General features: G+C 39.8%; 1 protein-coding gene across 1 annotated transcript in view; it reads right to left on the bottom strand.

Moving 5' to 3' along the window:
* LOC127834365 (sodium/potassium-transporting ATPase subunit beta-like) overlaps positions 1 to 24,991 on the bottom strand; it is a 35,808-nt gene that overhangs the window by 5,673 nt on the left and 5,144 nt on the right. The window contains exons 2-5 of the mRNA XM_052360140.1: positions 14,283 to 14,423; positions 11,976 to 12,086; positions 6,559 to 6,758; positions 4,937 to 5,059 (exon numbers count right to left, since the gene is read on the bottom strand). Coding sequence (XP_052216100.1) covers positions 4,937 to 5,059; positions 6,559 to 6,758; positions 11,976 to 12,086; positions 14,283 to 14,423 — 575 coding nt within the window. The remainder of the gene's footprint in view (positions 1 to 4,936; positions 5,060 to 6,558; positions 6,759 to 11,975; positions 12,087 to 14,282; positions 14,424 to 24,991) is intronic.

The raw sequence follows: 24,991 nt of genomic DNA, 5'->3' as shown, positions 1-24,991 counted from the left end.
CTACAATCTCAATCTCTGAGGACCAAATACCTCTCCCCAAGCTACAATCTCAAACTCTGAGGACCAAATACCTCTCCCTAAGCTACACTCTCAAACTCTGAGGACCACATACCTCTCCCCAAGTTACAATCTCAAACTCTGAGGACCACATACCTCTCCCTAAGCTACAATCTCAAACACTGAGGACCACATACCTCTCCCCAAGCTACAATCTCAAACTCTGAGGACCACATACCTCTCCCCAAGCTACAATCTCAATCTCTGAGGACCACATACCTCTCCCCAAGCTACAATCTCAATCTCTGAGGACCAAATACCTCTCCCCAAGCTACAATCACAAACTCTGAGGACCAAATACCTCTCCCTAAGCTACACTCTCAAACTCTGAGGACCACATACCTCTCCCTAAGCTACAATCTCAAACTCTGAGGACCACATACCTCTCCCCAAGCTACAATCTCAATCTCTGAGGACCACATACCTCTCCTCAAGCTACAATCTCAAAATCTCAGGAATACATACCTCTCTCCAAGCTACAATCTCAAACTCTGAGGACCACATACCTCTCCCCAAGCTACAATCTCAAACTCTGAGGACCACATACCTCTCCCCAAGCTACAATCTCAAAATCTCAGGAATACATACCTCTCCCCAAGCTACAATCTCAATCTCTGAGGACCAGATAACTCTCCCCAAGCTACAAACTCAAACTCTGAGGACCACATACCTCTCCTCAAGCTTCAATCTCAAACTCTGAGGACCACATACCTCTCCCCAAGCTACAATCTCAAACTGTGAGGACCACATACCTCTCCCCAAGCTACAATATCAATCTCTGAGGACCACATACCTCTCCTCAAGCTACAATCTCAAACTCTGAGGACCACATACCTCTCCCCAAGCTACAATCTCAAACTCTGAGGACCACATACTTTTTCCAAGCTACAATCTCAATCTCTGAGGACCACATACCTCTCCCCAAGCTACAATATCAAACTCTGAGGACCACATACCTCTCCCCAAGCTACAATCTCAAACTCTGAGGACCACATACCTCTCCCCAAGCTACAATCTCAAACTCTGAGGACCACATACTTTTTTCCAAGCTACAATCTCAATCTCTGAGGACCACATACCTCTCCCCAAGCTACAATCTCAAACTCTGAGGACCACACACCTCTCCCCAAGCTACAATCTCAATCTCTGAGGACCACATACCTCTCCCCAAGCTACAATCTCAAACTCTGAGGACCACATACCTCTCCCCAAGCTACTCTCAAACTCTGAGGACCACATACCTCTCTCCAAGCTACAATCTCAATCTCTGAGGACCACATACCTCTCCCCAAGCTACAATCTCAATCTCTGAGGACAACATACCTCTCCCCAAGCTACAATCTCCAACTCTGAGGACCACATACCTCTCCCCAAGCTACAATCTCCAACTCTGAGGACCACATACCTCTCCCCAAGCTACAATCTCAAACTCTGAGGGCCACATACCTCTTCCCAAGCTACAATCTCAATCTCTGAGGACCACATACCTCTCCCCAAGCTACAATCTCAATCTCTGAGGGCCACATACCTCTCCCCAAGCTACAATCTCAATCTCTGAGGACCACATACCTCTCCCCAAGCTACAATCTCAAACTCTGAGGACCACATACCTCTCCTTAAGCTACAATATCAAACTCTGAGGACCACATACCTCTCCCCAAGCTACAATCTCAATCTCTGAGGACCACATACCTCTCCCTAAGCTACAATCTCAAACTCTGAGGACCACATACCTCTCCCCAAGTTACAATCTCAAACTCTCAGGAATACATACCTCTCCCCAAGCTACAATCTCAAACACTGAGGACCACATACCTCTCCCCAAGCTACAATCTCAAACTCTGAGGACCACATACCTCTCCCCAAGCTACAATCTCAATCTCTGAGGACCACATACCTCTCCTCAAGCTACAATCTCAAACTCTGAGGACCACAAACCTCTCCCCAAGTTACAATCTCAAACTCTCAGGAATACATACCTCTCCCCAAGCTACAATCTCAATCTCTGAGGACCACATACCTCTCCCCAAGCTACAAACTCAATCTCTGAGGACCACATACCTCTCCCCAAGCTACAATCTCAATCTCTGAGGACCACATATCTCTCCCCAAGCTACAATCTCAATCTCTGAGGACCACATACCTCTCCCCAAGCTACAATCTCAAACTCTGAGGACCACATACCTCTCCCCAAGCTACAATCTCAAACTCTGAGGACCACATACCTGTCCCAAGCTACAATCTCAAACACTGAGGACCACATACCTCTCCCCAAGCTACAATCTCAAACTCTGAGGACCACATACCTCTCCCCAAGCTACAATCTCAAACTCTGAGGACCACATACCTCTCCCCAAGCTACAATCTCAAACTCTGAGGACCACATACCTCTCCCCAAGCTACAATCTCAAACTCTGAGGACCAAATACCTCTCCCCAAGTTACAATCTCAAACTCTGAGGGCCACATACCTCTCCCCAAGCTACAATCTCAAACTCTGAGGACCACATACCTCTCCCCAAGCTACAATCTCAAACTCTGAGGACCACATACCTCTCCCTAAGCTACAATCTCCAACTCTGAGGACCACATACCTCTCCCCAAGCTACAATCTCAATCTCTGAGGACCACATACCTCTCCCCAAGCTACAATCTCAAACTCTGAGGACCACATACCTCTCCCCAAGCTACAATCTCAAACTCTGAGGGCCTCATACCTCTCCCCAAGCTACAATCTCAAACTCTCAGGAATACATACCTCTCCCCAAGCTACAATCTCAATCTCTGAGGACCACATACCTCTCCCCAAGCTACAATCTCAATCTCTGAGGACCACATACCTCTCCCAAAGCTACAATCTCCAACTCTGAGGACCACATACCTCTCCCTTAGCTACAATCTCAAACTCTGAGGACCACATACCTCTCCCTAAGCTGCAATCTCAAACTCTGAGGACCACATACCTCTCCCTAAGCTACAATCTCAAACTCTGAGGACCACATACCTCTCCTTAAGCTACAATCTCAAACTCTGAGGACCACATACCTCTCCCCAAGCTACAATCTCAATCTCTGAGGACCACATACCTCTCCCTAAGCTACAATCTCCAACTCTGAGGACCACATACTTCTCCCCAAGCTTCAATCTCAATCTCTGAGGACCACATACCTCAACCCAAGCTACAATCTCAATCTCTGAGGACCACATACCTCTCCTTAAGATACAATCTCAATCTCTGAGGACCACATACCTCTCCTTAAGCTACAATCTCAAACTCTGAGGACCACATACCTCTCCCCAAGCTACAATCTCAAACTCTGAGGACCACATACCTCTCCCCAAGCTACAATCTCAATCTCTGAGGACCACATACCTCTCCCCAAGCTACAATCTCAATCACTGAGGACCACATACCTCTCCCCAAGCTTCAATCTCAATCTCTGAGGACCACATACCTCTCCCCAAGCTACAATCTCAATCTCTGAGGACCACATACCTCTCCTTAAGATACAATCTCAAACACTGAGGACCACATACCTCTCCCCAAGCTACAATCTCAATCTCTGAGGACCACATACCTCTCCCTAAGCTACAATCTCAAACTCTGAGGACCAAATACCTCTCCCCAAGCTACAATCTCAAACACTGAGGACCACATACCTCTCCCCAAGCTACAATCTCAAACTCTGAGGACCACATACCTCTCCCTAAGCTACAATCTCAATCTCTGAGGACCACATACCTCTCCCCAAGCTACAATCTCAAACTCTGAGGACCACATACCTCTCCCCAAGCTACAATCTCAATCTCTGAGGACCACATACCTCTCCCCAAGCTACAATCTCAATCTCTGAGGACCACATACCTCTCCCCAAGCTTCAATCTCAAACTCTGAGGACCACATACCTCTCCCCAAGCTTCAATCTCAAACTCTGAGGACCACATACCTCTACCCAAGCTACTCTCAAACTCTGAGGACCACATACCTCTCCCCAAGCTTCAATCTCAAACTCTGAGGACCACATACCTCTCCCCAAGCTACTCTCAAACTCTGAGGACCACATACCTCTCCTCAAGCTTCAATCTCAAACTCTGAGGACCACATACCTCTCCCCAAGCTACAATCTCAAACTCTGAGGACAACATACCTCTCCCCAAGCTACTCTCAATCTCTGAGGACCACATACCTCTCCTCAAGCTTCAATCTCAAACTCTGAGGACAACATACCTCTCCCCAAGCTACTCTCAATCTCTGAGGACCACATACCTCTCCCCAAGCTACAATCTCAAACTCTGAGGACCAAATACCTCTCCCCAAGCTACAATCTCAAACTCTGAGGACCAAATACCTCTCCCCAAGCTACAATCTCAATCTCTGAGGACCACATACCTCTCCCCAAGCTACAATCTCAATCTCTGAGGACCACATACCTCTCCCGAAGCTACAATCTCAATCTCTGAGGACCACATACCTCTCCCCAAGCTACAATCTCAATCTCTGAGGACCACATACCTCTCCCCAAGCTACAATCTCAAACTGTGAGGACCACATACCTCTCCCCAAGCTACAATCTCAATCTCTGAGGACCACATACCTCTCCTCAAGCTACAATCTCAAACTCTGAGGACCAAATACCGCTCCCCAAGCTACAATCTCAATCTCTGAGGACCACATACCTCTCCCCAAGCTACAATCTCAATCTCTGAGGACCACATACCTCTCCCCAAGCTACAATCTCAAACTCTGAGGGCCACATACCTCTCCCCAAGCTGCAATCTCAAACTCTGAGGACCACATACCTCTCTACAAGCTATAATCTCAATCTCTGAGGACCACATACCTCTCCCCAAGTTACTCTCAAACTCTGAGGACCACATACCTCTCCCTCGCACTTGAGGGTCACATAGTACTCATGCCAAATATTGAGAGGTGCACCGGACTCGTCCTTCAAATCGGCAGGCAGTGTTGTGTTGTCAAACGGCTCTGGTACCCAATCATAGATCTAATGGAAATAAACAATGTGTTTCAGAATGTTTATTTTGGTTGGCAAAAACAAAAATCTATCAATAAACAAAGATTTGTGTCATCGCAAGTTACCATAGTTTCTTAGGGCAACCAATATTTGTTTATTCACAGATCTTTGGCTTAAATGCCATCAAGCCAATCAAAGTTCAAATGAAAATAAACAAATATGTATATATATTTTGTTGGCTACATTTCCAGACATCAAGCCAAAAATATGAGAAATCAAACTACCTTTTAATCAATTTTATCATTTTATTGGTCGAATCGCTGCGTTATATACGCCCTTTCAGTTATTCAAAGTTTGTATTAATTACATCCCCTGCATGAGGTCATTTGAGTATACCCGATTGTATGCAGAAATCAAAGAAGGATAATATTTGTTGTTCATTATATACGTGTAGGGAAAACAAGTAACCCATACTGTGTGATGAATTTAGACCCCAGGAGTATGACCTGCACAAACGCGGAATAGGACCACCATACGATTACAAACACCAAATACCAACCCTTGACCCTAGTGGTTTCAGACAAGAAGGTTTTTTAAGTTACCAGGAATTTACTTTATTAACCTTGATTCTCCTAGTCCTTGGCATGGCTGGTTTTGATCCAAGAGACACAGTGTTTATTTTTCACCATTTTGGGAATGGGACCCGGTCCCTTTAGATTGGAAAGAATCGCGTTCTTTTGGCTTAAATTGGGAAATTAGTGTTGCTATCTTTTTGTTAACAAATGCTTGAAAATTGAGAATAAAAGTGGTGTGTATAAATCTGCTAAAGTTTAACTTATTGAGCTAGATGGGAGATGAACAAAAATAATGTTGATATTAAATTTTATTTGTATTTTTTAACCTTTAATTGGGAATTTGTGGATCCCTTTTGGGAAAAATATATGTTTTGTCATTGGGAATGGGTCCTCCTACAGGCCCAAAATTTGAACGAAAAACGTACTGAGGCATGATTTGAAAAAACATACAGTACCACCGTATGATAATACATGCCATATACCAAACCTCTTGCGGTACCAGGGAAGAGGAATTTTTAAGTTTTTACTTTTACTATATACATATAAGAAAAACTAGTTACCCCCAGGGCAGGGTCAATTTTGACCCCATGGGCATTCTTTGAACAAAACTTGTAGAGGGCCATCATTCAATATCAAACACTTTTGGTTTTGCAGAAGGATTTTTTAAAAGTATTCAACTCTAGCAGAATGCAAGGCTATCCAGTCCAACCCTACATTGTTCAACTCCAGCAGAACGCACTCTATCTTGTTCAACCCCAGCAGCATGCACTCTACTTTGTTCAACTTCAGCAGAACGCACCCTACCTTGTTCAACTTCAGCAGAACGCACCCTACCTTGTTCAACTTCAGCAGAACGCACCCTACCTTGTTCAACTTCAGCAGAACGCAACCTACCTTGTTCAACTACAGCAGAACGCACCCTACCTTGTTCAACTTCAGCAGAACGCACCCTACCTTGTTCAACTTCAGCAGAACGCATGGCTGCCCGTCCTGGTAGCCAAACAATGCCATCTCCTTGACGCAGATGGTCCCTAGATTGTAACTGATGTCAAAGCGGCATGCCTTGTCCCAGTCGTCCTTGTGGCGGTATTGTGTCACCGACTCGCAGTCTATAATGACCCCAGACTCTGTGGTCTGGAGCTCGTTCTCGTAGTCTGGAAAATTCTTTTTCGTCATTACGCTGGTTTTACTATAACTAAAAGCTCAAAGGTAGGGGAAGAATAGCCTCAAAATCATTAAAAAAAAACAAGACAATTGCCAATATGGTCCCCTACCGGCAAAACTCCACCATTTTCAGCAATATTTCTAGTCTATTTGTTGCCATAGCAACCATAATTCTTGAGATAGGAACAAAATAAAATGATGTGCATAATCTCCATATTGCCATCTGTCCATGTTTCAAGTTTCATGAAAAAATATGAAGAACTTTTAAAGTTATCGCAGGATCCATCATTTTCAGCAATATTTCTTGTCTATTTGTTGCCATAGCAACCAGAATTATTGACGTAGGAACAAAATGAAACAACGTGCATAATCTCCATATTGACGTCTGTCCATGTTTCAAGTTTCATGAAAAAATATGAAGAAGTTATCGCAGGATCCAGAAAAGTGTGACAGATTGACTGACAGACTGACTGACAGACAGAGCGCAAACCATAAGTCATAATAATAATTTCATAATTTCAGTCCGCACAGGTTAATCAGGGACAACACTTTCCGCCTAAACTGGATTTTTGCTTAAGAGACTTCATTTTAACGAAAAATGTCATAAAAGAGGAAAGAGTCGTTCCTGATTAGCCTGTGTGGACTGCACAGGCTAATTTGGGACGACACTTGACGCACATGCATTATGCCCAGTTTTCTCTGAACACGACTTATGACTAATAAGTTAACCCTTAAAGCGCTGGAGCTGAATTTTAAAGGCCTTTGCAAACAGTTTGGATCCAGATGAGACGCCACAGAACGTGGCGTCTCATCAGGATCCAAACTGTTTGCTATTCTGATAGTATTCTTTGAAAAAAATCGAAGAAAATGCTAATTTTAGAAATTCTGCAGACGACATTTTAGCAGACGACAAATTTCCCAGCATGCAAAGGGATAACAGTGAATGTGCAGTCTAATACCCTACCAACTAATCCGAGTTAGACAAACAATTGCAGAAGAAATCACAATCACGTATTCTTTTCTTGAAAATATTAAAACTACAATACACCATGCAGGTATTAACAAAAAGTATTAACATTTAGGCCTTTATGATTGGCTTCAGTCCTTTTAACACCACTATTAATTTAACTAGCCAATGGCTTTAAGGGAACACGTTTTGCAAAAGAAAAATGTTTGGCTGCTTATTGATTTTTTGATGTTCTTAAAAGCCAATCAAAAAAGCCAAAATAAAAACAATTTTACCAAAAGACAAATAACGCGAAAGAAAATTTTGATCCAGATCAAACTTCAAAATGTTTTTTATAAAATGCTACAGTAATAACAACAAGAGCTGTCAGAGGACAGCGCGCTCGACTATTCGAGTGCTTGACAGTATAACGTAAGCCATGATGGGGATATTGTTCATATTCAATAATTTATTAGACGATCTTTCAAAAATAAACAAGAGCGCCGCATGACAGAGCAATATACGCCCGATTCGTGTGCCATTGGAGATGATACACTGATGATTGATGTATTTGTTTTGGAAATAAGCAATATACCCCCATACCACTTTGACGCAGGATAAAAAGTTGTTTAAAAGTTTCGGATGAATACAATTTGAATTAGAGTCCGGACAAAGTGGCGCCGTTGAAAATGCACTAATTGACCCTATGACCTAGTTCTTGACCCGACATGACCCATATTCGAACTTGACCTAGATATCAACTAGATGCAACTACTGACCAAGTTTGGTAAAGATCGGATGAATACAATTTGAATAAGAGTCCGGACAAAGTGGCGCTGTTGAAAATGGACTAATTGACCCTATGACCTAGTTTTTTACCTGGCATGACCCATATTCGAACTTGGCCTAGATATCAACTAGATGCAACTACTGACCAAGTTTGGTGAAGATAAGATTTATACAATTTGAATTAGAGTCCGGACAAAGTAAAATGCACTAATTGACCCTTTGACCTAGTTTTTGACCCAGCATGACCCATATTCGGACTTGACCTAGATATCAACAAGATGCAACTACTGACCAAGTTTGGTGAAGATCGGATGAATACAATTTGAATTAGAGTCCGGACAAAGTGGCGCCGTTGAAAATGCACTAATTGACTCTATGACCTAGTTTTTGACCCGGCATGACCCATATTCGAACTTGGCCTATATATCAACTAGATGCAACTGCTGACCAAGTTTGGTGAAGATCGGATGAATACAATTTGAAATAGAGTCCGGACAAAGTGGCCCCTTTGAAAATGCACTTATTGACCCTATGACCTAGTTTTTGACCCGGCATGACCCATATTCGAACTTGGCCTAGATATCAACTAGATGCAACTGCTGACCAAGTTTGGTGAAGATCGGATGAATACAATTTGAATTAGAGTCCGGACAAAGTGATGCCTTCCGCCCGCCGCCCGCCCGCCCGCCCGCCAAGGGGTTTCACATAATACGTCCCGTATTTTATACGGGCGTATAAAAAAGGAAAAAAAAATATTTTTTTAGGGGGGGGGGGGGTAGGGGTTGAGAGGGGAGTATAATGTGGGGTGGGTTCATTTATAAGATGATCTTTCAAAAATAAAAAAAGGAAAAAAAATGTTGTTGTTTTTTAATGGGGGGGGGGGGGGGCAGGGTTTCTGGTTGGGGGCCAGGGGTATTGTTAGGGTGGAATCCATTGTGGTTTTCAGGTAAGTGTTGTTTTGTCAAAGTATTAGTAAAATCTGATCATAAATAAAGAAGTTATGGCAATTTAAGCAAAATGTTCAATTATCTAAGTATAAAAGGGGCCATAATTCTGTCAAAATGCTTGATACAGTTGTCTGCTTTTGTTTATAAGTTGGGGTCATGATGGTTAACAAGTATGCAAAATATGAAAGCAATATGTCAAGGGACATTGAAAATGGCAGGCATGGCGAAATTAGAAAAAATCTGCCGGTCATCCGGACAGGCATTTCAGAAAATGTGCCGGTCCGGAGAAAATTTAGCCGGACCGTAAAGCAACAACAACTTAACTAGAAAATTCAAAAATGGCAGCGATCACATCTTGATCTCTTTATTCAACCGGCCGTTAAATTGATTTTAATCGCTTAGAGGTTACACTGGCAGCTAATTGGTGTTAATCGGTTGTGTAATGTCAATCATGTTGTGAAAAATTCGCGTGTCAGTTTTTATTACATGTATTCCCTATTAGAACGGTTCGGTGCGATAATTTCAATAACGTATGTGCAAGCCGAATAATTATCAAATTAAAGTTATTCGAAACGATTTAAACATTCTTACTTTAATATGATTGCAGTTTGGAGCGGCTGTTAAAATATACTGCGCACAGTACAAAACACGTTACCTGACATTTAATGATTAAGGCATTTCATTTTTCAGAACGTTTACTAGTAATTAATTAAATAAAAAAGACGATTTATTTACATTTAACGCAGTGTAATTGTTAACAGAGATTCATTTTCATTTTTGACCAGTATCAGAAAGTCCCCGGGAAGCACGTTTTTTTACATGGCACTGCATATAATGCAATAAAAACATTTCTTTGTACATGTATCGTATTGCATTCAATCTAAATTTAAATTCGCTCGTCCAATGAAAGCTCTGCCCCATAATGCACTGTACTCTTTACACTTATGAAAAATGGCGTATGCATATGGTTGTGTTGATCACGATACCATATTTTATTGTCCTTATCCTACTCGAAAAATATGTAAAAGCTATCAAGATCTTTTTTGTTAGAACGCAGTTGGCGATTTTGCAAACGAGTTTAAAGTAGGTGTTGTGTAACAAGTTGGATTTGCTAATTGTACGTAACAAACCTACAGCAAACATCAAAACAACGAGCGATTTCATGTTCACGATGTAGTAAGCGATTTGCTCTTCAAATTTTCAACTTGAAAAAAAAAAGATTTGTTTGCAATCATTTCACATTTTGCCGGTCACCAGGAACGACATTCTTGTTAAACCTGCCGGACCAAATTGAAATCTGCCGGTCAGGACCGGCGGACCGGCAATTTCGCCAAGCCTGAATGGTTGGGGTAGTACGCAAACTTTAACATTTGCTGCATATTCTAAGTGGAAAAGGGGCCATAATTATGACAAAATGCTTGATAGAGTTGTCTGCTCCTGTTTATAGGTTGGGGTCATGTTGGTAAACAAGTACGCAAAATATGAAAGCAATAAGTCAAGGGACAAAGAAAATATTTGGGGTAGTACGAAAACTTTAACATTTGCACGCTAACGCAGACGCTCACGCCGACGCCGGGGTGAGTAGGATAGCTCCACTATATATATTTCATATATAATAGTCGAGCTAAAAAGTCATAATGTTTTAATGTAATCTAAGCTCTTGACACCTTTGAACCAGATCGGCACATTAAGATGAACATAGGGATCATATTATCTGGTAAACACTGCGTAAAAACATACACTATTATTATAAGTTAATATGTACTTTTCAAGGATGGCAAAACCTTAAGATACTCAACATGCGACCTGTTTTTGTCAAATGATGTGACAGTGCTCTTTTCTAGCCTGGTATCTAATTTCTCAAAATTTGCAGATCGTTGTCATAAAGAAAAAGCATGAAAGAAAAAAAAAATGATAATCATTATAAGGTGGCTTAAAAACTTCTTTGTTCTTCAAAACCACCGCAATTCACATTAAAAATACAGGTTATCAATGAAAATTGAAGTTATTGTTTTACTGTAGATCATTATGATATACGATGTTTTTGAGTTGATCATAAATGCATGCAAGTCATATAATACTTGCTCATTTGCATGTTACAAAATACTGTTGATACTTTCGTAACATCTTCAGAGTAAGATAAACACAATGTTTTCACGAGGTGCCAGTCTCAACTGGTTGATTATTATACGCAATTTTTGCTGTTACTTTTCTTTAAAGAATGGTGTCCATAATTTTCTCACAAACCATGGCTATGAGTCTTGATTTTGAACCCTTAGATACCGACGAGCAGCAAAAAGCATAAAATCTGAACAGACTGCGAGATACTTGCAGACTGTTCTGGTTTTATGCTGGTTGCAAATAGCCATGTTCAGTTTGCTTTGGAACCGATGAGCAGCAAAAAGCATAAAACCTGAACCGACTAAGAGAGACTCGCAGACTGTTCTGGTTTTATGCTGGTTGCATACACAGATACAGCCATTTTCACTTTGCTTTGGAAAATGGAGAAATTAACAGCTACTTACATTGTAAGAATGCAGCCATGTGGTCGACAAATGGGAATATGGTGGACGTACGGGCCCTTTCAAAGCGGATCAGAGTTGTACTTACATCAGGCATTGGGCGGAACGCAACACCTATACGTGAAACAGAAAATACAAATAATATTATTATAGAAGCAAACTTTAGGTGTCAATGTAAACTTGTGATGTAATTGCCTACTTGCCTTAACACTGCTACGTATGTAAATGGCAGACTGCAAAAACTGGAGAAGAGAAACCTGATTTCCCTTGGCGAGTAAAGTCCTCAGTAAGATACTTATTACCAGGATACAAACAGAAGTGAATTCTTTACTCAGGAAAGAACAAGTCAGATACTGGGAAGGCAGAGAAACTGTCGATTCATCATCAAAACATCATAGATCAAGTTAACACCATCTTATGCATCAATTTTGTTTCATTTGAAAAGGCATTTTATTTCATACACAGAAACAGTCTTTGGGTCATCATGAGTAATAACGGAATTCCCCAAAATGTGATCCAGATGGTCAAGAACCTTTATTTGAACTTCATTGCTCTGTACTAGACAACAGAATGGTTCCTAGTGTTGACAGGAGTGAAGCAGGGGAGCTGCTTGTCAGGAGTTCTCTTCCCTTTTGTAATTGACTGGGTCTTTGCGGGACCTGTAGAATGTGGAGAACTGGAATTTGATGGAACTTCAAAAAGTATTCTAGAGGAACTTGACTTTAAAGACGATGTAAAACTGTAATCATTAACAATAAAACATTTTAAACACATGACAACAACTGGAAGAAAATGGAGCTAAACACTAACATCTGCTCTGTGTCGGAGACACGTGTCGTCTCCAAACAGGGCCTTGACACAGTATTGTTTGCAACAAAACTGACTTTAAATAACGATTTTCACACTTATTGTGACAGTGACCTTGACTTTTGACATAGCGAACCCATTTCAATAGGGGTCATCTACTGTCAAAGGCCAATGTACATAGGAAGTATCAAGCCAATCGGTGAATCAGTTGACGAGTTATGGACTAGAAACGATTTCACACTAAGGGGGACAGTGACCTTTGACCTAGTGACCCAAATTTCAATAGGGGCCATCTACTGTCCAACGCAAATTAACATGGGAAGTATCAGGCAAATCGGTCCCTCCGTTCACAAGTTATTGATCAGAAAGATTTCACTCATAGTGTGACAGTGATAATGATCTTTGACCTAGTGACCCCAAATTCAATAAGTGTCATTTACTGGCAAAGACCAATGCTCATGGGAATTATCAAGTCAATTGGTCAATCTGTTCACAAGTTATTGAAACAATTTTCACTCATAGTGGGACAGTGACCTTGACCTAGTGACCTCAATTTCAGAAGGGGTCATCTACTGGCAATGGCCAATGCACAAGGGAAGTATCAAGCCAATTTTTTCGGCTATCTGTTGACAAGTTATTGATCTTAAACAAACTGGTCTTTTGACAAACAGACAGGCAGGCAGGCAGCCAGACAGGCAGGCAGCCAGGCTGCCAGGCAGGCAGACAGGCAGGCAGGCAGACAGACAGACAGACAGACAAACAGACAGACAGACAGACAGACAGACAGACAGACAAACAGACAGACAGACAGAATCAACCAACATCCTGCAAAACAATATACCCCCTCTTCCTTGAAGGTGGACATAAAAAACGCAAGGTCACAAAAACCAACAGTATGAATGTTGGAGACAAGGAAGTAGAAGAGGTGGAAAGCTTCATATAATAAGGCGCAACTGGTACATAGGATGTCAAAAAAGACAACACTGGCAGGAGCACAGTTTGAGCAGCAATTAAACATCTGGCACTCTGGTGACAACGCAAAAACACCAAATCATCACTGTTCATGAGCCATATCTTGGAAGTACTACTATGGGATTCAAACATGGAAACTAACAAAGGATGAATGACAGATCCTATATACATTCCTTAAAAAATATCTGTGGAATATCTTCAAAATCGGCAACAGCATGTGCCTAACAAAACCGTTTCACAGATGACTGAAGCAGGGAAGATCAACAAAGAAGTGAGAAAATATATTGGCTTGGATATGTTTTGAGAAAAGACACAACAGACACCTGCGTTGTGACCTTAGGTGGACACCAGAAGGAAAAAAGGAAAAGAGAAGAACCCAGAACTACTTGGCGCAACCGTAATGGAACGGTGTAAGCTGGAACTTCTTGATTTAAGAAAGAAAAAAGACAGGGCCCAGCTTTTTTATCCCCGTAAAATACTGTTATTTTGTAAAATCATGATCAGAAAAATTGCTACTTAATCTGTACTTACCTGGATTCAGTTTAAGCAATGAATCGGAGCCCTTCAATCGAGGTTCATTCCAGTCTAGTGTGTAGTAGAACACAGCCAACATACCAGCGAAAAAGCCAGCAAGGCAGGTGTAGAAGACCAGATAGAACAGGCCAATCTGGGCTGAAAGCAAACAGCAACACTATAAACATGAGCATGTAATAAAGGACAAATAAACAAAAGTGGTTGAAATGAGCCCAATGTCCAAAACTCTGCATGGGCCTATTCTGAACTCATACCAGGGCTGTCATAGAATGTGCTTGTTATTAACACTCAAAGTTCCAGGCATGCTTGCTAATAACATTAAATGACTGCTCTCAGTTTGCAATCATTAACAGACAAAGCAAAATGTCTTGATCTAGCAACATTATAAGAACTTATAGTACCTTGAATAGCATGAATGAATTATGTTTCCATACCCTTGGAATGTCAGTGTGATGGTTTATAGTTAGCATGTGAAACCAGTCCAAATTCCATCAGAAGTCTTTTATTACACAGAAAAATAGCCAGAGATATGATGTGGTGCAGGCCTTACCCAATGCCAGGCCCAGTACCACTTAAACTGCAATTCAACAGGTCTGTTCTGTCAAGTTAGATACTAATTTGTTTCAAAGACAGTTCTGCCGTCTGGATTTTGTGGCATCAGTCTTGGAGTGTGGAGTACTTAAGGTCATCAGATAACATTTTAGAAAAACCTATAACCAATCTAGATTTCGAATGTTTGTCACCCGCAACTCAATCTAGGTCGACTGGTCGAATGGTAGAAAAGCCTTATTACAACTCTAGAGCAAACATGTATGACTAATTATTGATATAACATGCTTAAAGTGTTAAATCTTGGTCAGTAGCGTCTGAAAACTAGGTTACAAGATCAAATGCTAGATAAACCTTGCTACAACTCTAAAGGTCACAATTGTGACTAAATCTTTACGAAACTTTGTAAGAATGTTTAAGTCAATGCCTATGCCGACTGACAATCTGAGGCATGTGTGTTCGAAAACTAGGTCACATGGTCAAAACTTTGAAAAACCCTTTCACCAATCCAGAGGCAATCGTTTTGACTTAATCTGGATGAAAATGGGTCTAGTTGTTGTATCTTGACTTAATCTAGACCGCCTTTTCCAATGCAATACCAGACTTTTCAGACTCAACTGATGTTAAAAATATTTTATCCCATCATCAGACGTGCATTGTCGAAATAAACCACTGTGGAATAAATTTTCCTCTATTTCAGCAGTGCTGAAATATAGCTGTCACGCGCGGCGAAGAATGTTCATATTACTCAGAATCACTATAAAGTTCTCATTTTTAGTAAAATCAAATCAGATTCAACAAAACAAACAATTTGATACCAAGATGTAATATATTTTAACACATTATGCAACTCAAAAAGCAAATAAACATTATTAACAAATATTAAGTGCGCGTACTCGTGACGTCATTATTAACACGTCATACGACACAATGCATGTTGTTTCACGCTAAAGATGCAGTTGTATAGTGTCTTTTTTTCATTATTTCTTAAAAATCGGGGACGTAGAGGTATGATAAACAGAAAAACAGGTTAGTTACTATCTTTTTGTAATGTATTAGGCTCGACACGATTAAAATAATGAAACAATGTTTGCTTAAAATATCTTTGAGATTTTCCGTCTAGTTCGATTTTCCTATTCTATTTTTAAAGAAATAATTTACGACTAAGAAAATTGATGGGATAAATCGAATACTAGGTCGGTGCCAAATAAAGCAAAGTTTATCTTGCTCGGCACGAAAATCTGAACCACTCGCCAAGGCTCGTTGTTCAGATTTTCTAAGCCTCGCAAAATAAACTTTGCTTTATTCGGCACCGACCTAGTATTCTCTATATCAACAGTTACTAACCATATATTCTCTTTTTATGCTCTCTGCTGCGCTTTACTGTATGTTAAAGATGGTTTATGGCAAAACTGGCCATGGTCAAACATGGCCAAATGTTCAATCCGCCCAGTCCCAACCAGTCACACTGTGAGTCAAAACCAGCCACAAAATGTCAAAATCTGCCAGTCATGATCAATGTACCTATGAAGTTTCATGATCCTAGGCCTAATTATTCTTGAGTTATCATCAGGAAACCATTTTACTGTTTTGAGTCACTGTGACCTTGACCTTTGACTTAGTGACCTGAAAATTAATAGGGGTCATCTGCCAGTCATGATCAATGTACCTATGAAGTTTCATGATCCTAGGCCTAAGCATTCTTGAGTTATCATCCGGAAACCACTTTATTATTTCGAATCACTGTGACTTTGACCTTTGACCTAGTGACCTGAAAATCAATAGGGGTTATCTGCCAGTCATGATCAATGAACCAATGAAGTTTCGTGATCCTAGGCCTAAGCATTCTTGAGTTATCATTCGGAAACCATCTGGTGGATGGACCGACCGAAGGACCGACCGCAAAACAATATACCCCCTCTTCTTCAAAGGGGAGCATAAAAATACCCATCCAGTCTTCAGTAATTGTTATAAAAGCAGCAGTGCTATTTATGACATATTGACATGACCTTTCTTACTAGATTCAAGTTTTAAAGGCTTCATTTTCAACCCTTTGATACTGATGGGAAGCAAACAGCATAAAACCTGAACAGACTGCGAGTTACTCTCAGGCTGTTCTGGTTTTATGCTGTTTGCAAAAGTCATTTTCACTTTGCTTTTTATGCAGGAAGGGGTTAAATAAGATTCTGTATATATTGCCACGTATTTTAATTTGTTCTTTGATTGATCTGTTATTGTAAATGTTGTGCGGGCTGTGAGGACTGAATTATTGAAGCTTTTACTGTTTTATTTGAAGGATTTTAGGGTGTTCCTATAAAAGACATGTTTACTTTAACCATGGATTGATTACATTTGATGATTTATTCACAACTTTCAAAGAATCATAGACATATGACTGGTTGAAAAATGTTATCTTTATATCAATTGAAGTGTTTGTCATCCATAAATAACATTTGTAAGGTTACACCTCAAGTTGATCAAAAGAAAACCTTTGAAAGAGTAATACACTTGCTGTTTATACTTGACATGCCAATAAAAACCTCCACTGCAGCTATACACTTCGCTGCATGGTGATAAAAAAATATGTTTAATCTATAGCAAAAGATCTCTTAAAAGGTTTCTTCATTGCTAACCTATGAAATAAAATTGATTTTAATTTTTTCTTTAAAGAAATGTTTTATTTTATTACAATGTTGGTATAAATTGTCATGATGTTGCAAATTTTGGTAGAAATAGATCAATCTAACAATCTTGAAAGTAAATGAGACGCGTTCTGAGAAAACTGGATTTAATGCATGTGCGTAGAGTGTCGTCCCAGATTAGCCTGTGCAGTCCGCACAGGCTAATCAGGGACGACACTTTCCGCTTTTATGGTATTTTTTGTTTAAAGAAAGTCTCTTCTACACAAAAATTAAGTAATGGCGGAAAGTGTCTCCCTGATAAGCCTGTGTGGACTGCACAGGCTAATCTGGGACTACACTTTACACACATGCATGAAACCCAGTTTTCTCAGAACGCGACTCAAATAATCATACTTAAAGCAAAACAGGGCACGCTAAAGTGACCGTGCCATTGAGGCTGTCAGGAGAAAAGCTGGATGGACAATGTGAAAGAGTGGACGGCCCCCTCCATGGAGAAAAGCTGGATGGACAATGTGAAAGAGTGGACATCCCTCCCCATGGAGAAAAGCTGGATGAACAATGTGAAAGAGTGGACGTCCCTCCCCATGGAGAAAAACTGGATGGACAATGTGAATGAGTGGACATCCCTCCCCATGGATAAAAGCTGGATGGACAATGTGAAAGAGTGGACGTCCCTCCCCATGGAGAAAAGCTGGATGGACTATGTGAAAGAGTGGACGTCCTCCTCATGGAGAAAAGCTGGATGGACAATGTGAAAGAGTGGACATCCCTCCCCATGGAGAAAAGCTGGATGGACAATTTGGAAGAGTGGACATCCCTCCCCATAGAGAAAAGCTGGATGGACAATGTGGAAGAGTGGACGTCCCTCCCCATGGAGAAAAGCTGGATGGACAATGTGAAAAAGTGGGCACCCCTCCCCATGGAGAAAAGCTGGATGGTCAATGTGAAAGAGTGGACATCACTCCCCATGGAGAAAAGCTGGATGGACAATGTGAAAGAGTGGGCGTCCTCCCCATGGAGAAAAGCTGATCCAGCTTTTCTCATAGGGAAGGACGTCCACTCTTCCACATTGTTCATCGAGCTTTTCTCCATGGGGAGGGATGTCCACTCCCCATGGAAAAAATGTGGATGGACAATATGAAAGAGTGGACGTCCCTCTCCATGAACAAAGCTGGATGGACAATATTAAAGAGTGGGCGCCCTCCCCATGGAGAAAAGCTGGTTGGACAATGTGAAAGAGTGGACGTCCCTCCCCATGGAGAAAAGCTGGATTGACAATGTGAAAGAGTGAACGTCCCTCCCCATGGAAAAAGGCTGGATGGACAATGTGACAGAGTGGACGTCCCTCCCCATGGAGAAAAGCTGGATGGACAATGTTGAAGAGTGGACGTTCCTCCCCATGGAGAAAAACTGGATGGACAATGTGAAAGAGTGGACGTCCCTCCCCATGGAGAAAAGCTGGATAGACAATCCGAAAGAGTGAACGTCCCTCCCCATGGAGAAAAGCTGGATGGACAATGTGAAAGAGTGAACGATTCTCCCCATGGAAAAAAGCTGGATGGACAATGTGAAAGAGTGGACGTCCCTCCCCATGGAGAAAGGCTGGATTGACAATGTGAAAGAATGAACGTCAATCCCCATGGAGAAAAGCTGGATTGACAATGTGAAAGAGTGAACGTCCCTCCCCATGGAGAAAAGCTGAATTGACAATATGAAAGAGTGAACATCCCTCCCCATGGAGAAAAGCTGGATTGACAATGTGAAAGAGTGAACGTCTCTCCCCATGGAAAAAAACTGGATGGACAATGTGACAGAGTGGACGTCCCTCCCCATGGAGAAAAGCTGGATTGACAATATGAAAGAGTTGACGTCCCTCCCCATGGAGAAAAGCTGGATGGACAATGTGAAAGAGTGGACGTCCCTCCCAATGGAGAAAGCTGGATGGACAATATGAAAGAGTGAACGTCCCTCCCTATGGAGAAAAGCTGGATGGACAAAGTGAAAGAGTGGACGTCCCTCCCCATGGAGAAAAGCTGGATGGACAATGTGAAAGAGTGGACGTCCCTCCCCATGGAGAATAGCTGGATGGACATTGTGAAAGAGTGGACATCCCTCCCCATGGAGAATAGCTGGATGGACAATGTGAAAGAGTGGACGTCCCTCCCCATGGAGAATAGCTGGATGGACATTGTGAAAGAGTGGACGTCTCTCCCCATGGAGAAAAGCTGGATGGACAATGTGAAAGAGTGGACGTCCCTCCCCATGGATGAGCTACTCATAGCAGCTCACAAAAGATCTGGCAGACGGAGCATCCCTTTGTCGATGTCTCTCATTTTGCCCAATGTCTATACCGGTCAAAGTAAAGCTGAAGATGTAATGATGATGATGATGATGATGATGATGATGATGATGAGCATAATATATTGTATAACAGTGTATTTCAATTCAATAACGATCATCAGGTTAGCTGAAAATTGCCACTTGCTTTGAAGGTTTGATTTAGTGAAAATTGATAACAATTCTATATTTTATGTAGATATAAAGATAAACTTCCAAAGCCACTTTAAAGGGTGTTTAAATAACTAAATGCAACCAAGAATATTTAAATGACACTACAGAAACTTTAAGGGTTAGCTTAATGTAGATATACAAGTAATATGATGTAAATTATCTCACCGCCCACTGCATCAGGCTTTATGCGCAAACAACTTTTAAAACATCAATTATTTACTCAACATTACACTTCAAAGTGCATTCGAAAACAGTAATTGCTTTATATGCCAATAAAAACATTGACAGCAGTTATACGATTCCCTGCATTGTAATTAGAAATATGTCTAATGTGTAGAGCAACATCTCTTAAAAGGTAGCTTCATTGCTAACATAAAATGAAATAAAATTGATTTTTATTTTTGCTTTAACCTATTTATGCCTAGCTTCTAGAAAAAGGCCTTGGCAAACAGCGTAGACCCAGATGAGCCGCCGCATGATGCGGTGTCTCATCAGGGTCTGCGCTGTTTGCTTAAACGAATTTCTGTAAGAAATATTCTAAATAAAGAAATAAATATACTAGACATCCTTAATTTTGGAAATAAATTGTTCCGATTTAGAAGGATGGGAGTCTCCACTAGGCATAAATGGGTTAAAGAAATGTTTTCTTTCATTACATTCTTAGTATTAAGTGTCATGATGTTGCAAATTTTGCTAGAAATAGATCAATCTTGAAAGAAAATAAATCATAGTTTAAACCTATTTATTTTAGCTCATTGCAAAGAAAGCCTAAGGCTAATTTGAAACAGTCTCGAGTGCATTTCCTGGGACAAGAACCAGTACTTGATGTCTATGGGGTAAATCTAAAGAACGATCCCAAAGTGGGGGTCGAACCCGTGACCTCTCGATTGTAAAGGCAGACACCATATGCACTACATGTACACCACTGCGAGCTTCAACAATCATCCTTAAAGCCAAACTGACAGAATGGCAGAACTGGTTCAAAAACTTTTTATTCTCCCTTTAGTGACCGTAGACATTTGCACAAGTTACGGGTAGTTTTTAACTTAATAAACACAATTCAAGGACCATTACTGCGCCAGATTATTGTTAAAAGAGTTCATTATTGCAATTTTATTAAGTTTTGATTGTGTTTGTCAAAAATTGTCAATTAATATGGACAAAGTAAGTTTTCTATTTTGAGCAGCTTCCATCGCCTTTGATTTCATAAAAATATTAAATACTTTTTTCTATTTTGCTCGCTTGTTCAAGAATCTGTTATACAAGTGATAACTTTGTTGAGGCCTTACAGTGTTTTTGTATTATAAAATGTTAAAATTTCGAGAAAATATCCAAGGTTTCTGCCACTTTCCATGGTTTTGTCTGAACACACATGGGATGATACCTCAAGCTTTAAACCTTATTGTATATTGTTTTACAATTCATGTAACAATCAATTTGGCCACGCTACAACTCTGTATGGTATCAGTTTCTGGTGTCTTTTAAATCGATGTAAACATTAACAAGCAATAACGAATAAGTTTTTTATCAAAACACATACGTGTAGCTGTTTTCCGCATATGGTCGGTCTTTGGCATTTTTATACTTGTTTATTACTTTATTTTCCACATTGTCAATAGTTTGTTTTTCTCCGGCCAGACATTAGAATACCCACCCGCCCCCGGACGCTAAACAGTGAATCCAATTTGTTTGGCCTCATTGTCCTGTCCCACTTGCAATCCAGCAAATAAATCAATGCTCTTAATTGCAATAAAGTAAACCTTATAATATCTAATCGATTACTTGGTTGGTTTTCTATATCTTTCTTAGACAATTTTTATATGAGAATGTAAACATATTTTCTATGATTTTACGATGTGATAAATTTATGCTCTTTGGCAATCAAGTAAATCCTATCTCATTGATTACTTGGTGGTACATGTATTTTGTATCTTTCTTAGACAATTTGTATATGAGAATGTATACATATTTTCTATGATTTAATGATGTGATACACGTTTAATGTCAGTATAAATTTAAAGTGTATCCTATGTAAACAAAATTATCATTAAATCATAGGAAAGTTAAATATTCTGAGATACAACTTGCTAAAGAAAAGTTCAGAATACACTACAAAATGGTTTTTGTCGAGTTAACCCTTTGCATGCTGGGAAATTTGTCGTCTGCTAAAATGTCCTCTGCAGAATTTCTAAAATTAGCATTTTCTTCGATTTTTTTTCAAAGAATACTATCAGAATAGCAAACAGTTTGGATCCTGATGAGACGCCACGTTCTGTGGCGTCTCATCTGGATCCAAACTGTTTGCAAAGGCCTTTAAAATTCAGCTCCAGCGCTTTAAGGGTTAAAAAGTCATAACATGCATATCTAAACATTAGTTAATCCAATACTGTTATATAAATGTTAATCTCATTTATTTAATGAAATGTGAGCGTGCTTTATGGTGTCATTTTTTATATTTTTTTAACCACAATTTCTCATTAAACAAGAGCTGTCTCCATAGGATGACATATGCCCCCAATCAACGCTTTGATAGAAGTTATTGAAATGCACTAAGTGACCCCGTGACCTAGTTTTTGACCCGACATGACCCATATTCGAACTTGAACTAGATATTGTCTAGATACAACTTCTGACCAAGTTTGGTAAAGATCGGATGAAAACTATTTGAATTAGAGAGCGGACACGAAAAGTGTGACATACTGACCGACGGACAGTGCGAAAACTATATACCGCCTTTTCTTCGAAAGGGGTCATAAAAATCTAAAATAAATATACAATATCGTGGGTAAGCTAAAAATAAAAATCATAGACATTCTTTTCTTAGCCGAAATTATTCAAATTTCCATAGTAATATTTTCATTTCATTTTGAAAAGGTTTATTTTGTTTGTCACATGTCAATTGAATATATGTTTATTGGTGTATGTTTTCATGTTCTGGTAAAGTCATACTTTTTATGTTTTTTAATCTTGTCCATATTTGGCCATTGGGTATTCAGGGTTGTTACAATTTCATTTGTTTATGAAATATAATGCCACTTGCTTGTATGTTATTATTAGGAAATTCTTTAAATAACTTTCACACATTTCTCATATTACAAACAATGCCCATAGATTATTATCTAAACATCATAGATTATTATCTAAACATAACATCATTTTGCAGATGGCTGTTTCACCTTTCTAACATCTCTAATATTATCAATAATGCATTTCAAAGATTATAATATAATATTAAATCCTTTGACAACTTCACAGCTTGTCAGCTTTAGGTCTAAGTCACAAAGATCATATTATTTTAGAGATCTATCTGACAGCCTGTTGATGGCACTTCAATCAAAGCACCTTCTGATGTCAGGTATTTTGGAGTTATTACCTTATTGTGGGTCAGGGCAAGTTTAAGAAGTTGTTACCATAGCAACACCAGATAGTATTAACCAAATAAATATGAACCTGGCTCTGCGGAAAGGGGGTTTAACCCTTTGAATGCTGGGAAATTTGTCTTCTGCTAAAATGTCGTCTGCTGAATTTCTAAAAATAGCATTTTCTTCGATTTTTTTCAAAGAATACTATCAGAATAGCAAACAGTTTGGATCCTGATGAGAAGCCACGTTCTGTGGCGTCTCATCTGGATCCAAACTGTTTGCAAAGGCCTTCAAAATTCGGTTATCGCACTGAAAGGGGGTTTTATGCATGTGTGTAAAGTCACTAAAGTGTTGTCCCAGATAAGCCTGGGCGGTCTGCACAGGCTTATCAGGAACCACACTTTCCGCCTAAACTTGATTTTTGCTAAAAAGAGACTTTCTTAAACGAAAATTATCATAGAGCGGAAAGTGTTGTCCCTGATAAGCCTATTTTTGTATTCAATTTTTTATCCACAAAGAAATATGGAAAAAATATTTGGCCATGGTCTCATGGGGCCCCTAAAAGTTGCAGGGCCTACTTTGCCTAATGGGAAATCTGGGACCAGTAGTTTTTCACCATTTTGGGAATGGGGCCAGGTCCCTTTGGATTGGGAAAATCACGGCATTTTGACCAAAATTGGGAAATTAGTCTTGTCGTTTTTTTGCTAACAAATACTTCAAAAATGATAATTAAAGTGTTTTTAATATTATATTTAATAAATTGTAACTTACAGAGCTGGATGGGAGAGAAACTAAATGTTGATCTAAAAAAAGTTTTTGTTCTTTTGAAAACATTCAATTGGGAATATGTAGGTTGCATTTGGGAAAAATATATACTTTTAAACATTGCGAATGGGGCTGGATACCAGACCCGATTTTGAAAAAACAACAACACTGTGGACTGATCTTGCCCAACCAGTATGATAAATGTACTGCTCATTATACCAATTGCCACAACACAATACTAAGATTACTTAAACTGGTACCTGACACAACAGAATGAAAACTGGACTCAGCGTAAATAATACTTTACCTAAAATAATGACAACTTGACTCATAAAAAGGCAGACATGCCTCAAATCAAGGCCAACTGACCAAACATTTCACCCCTTTTTCAACAAAAGGCTGATTTGGCATTCCATAAATATCAGAGACGTAGATAACCGTAGATAACAGATATCGGTTATCTACGTCTCTGTAAATATTGAAACTTGCATATGCTAAATTCACTTGTGATAACACAAGATAACATAGTGCACCAATAACGATCTATATTATAGAATGCTATATACTTTAATTTATCACTTATCATCAACAATAATAACGATCTATGTTATATAATGCTATTTACCTAAAATTATCACTCATAATCACTCGTGAAGAGATTTCAATATACATACCTAAAAAGTTCAACAAGCAAAAAGGCAGATTTTTTTTTCAGCTGCATAAAAATTATTAAAATTCTTCAATTTTGTCATTCAATATAGATCTAAAAAACTTTCTTAAAATGTAAAAAAGAAAATTAACATAACATTGAAATAGTGCAGTGTATTTCGCATGTAATAGATCTTACAGTAGTGTTATGGTTGATTTAATGCATCTC

Source organism: Dreissena polymorpha, chromosome 6 (assembly GCF_020536995.1).
Source record: "Dreissena polymorpha isolate Duluth1 chromosome 6, UMN_Dpol_1.0, whole genome shotgun sequence".
Taxonomy (NCBI): Eukaryota; Metazoa; Mollusca; class Bivalvia; order Myida; family Dreissenidae; genus Dreissena; species Dreissena polymorpha.
Note: the sequence above shows the minus strand (reverse complement) of the source record. Positions and strands in the feature narration are given on the sequence as shown.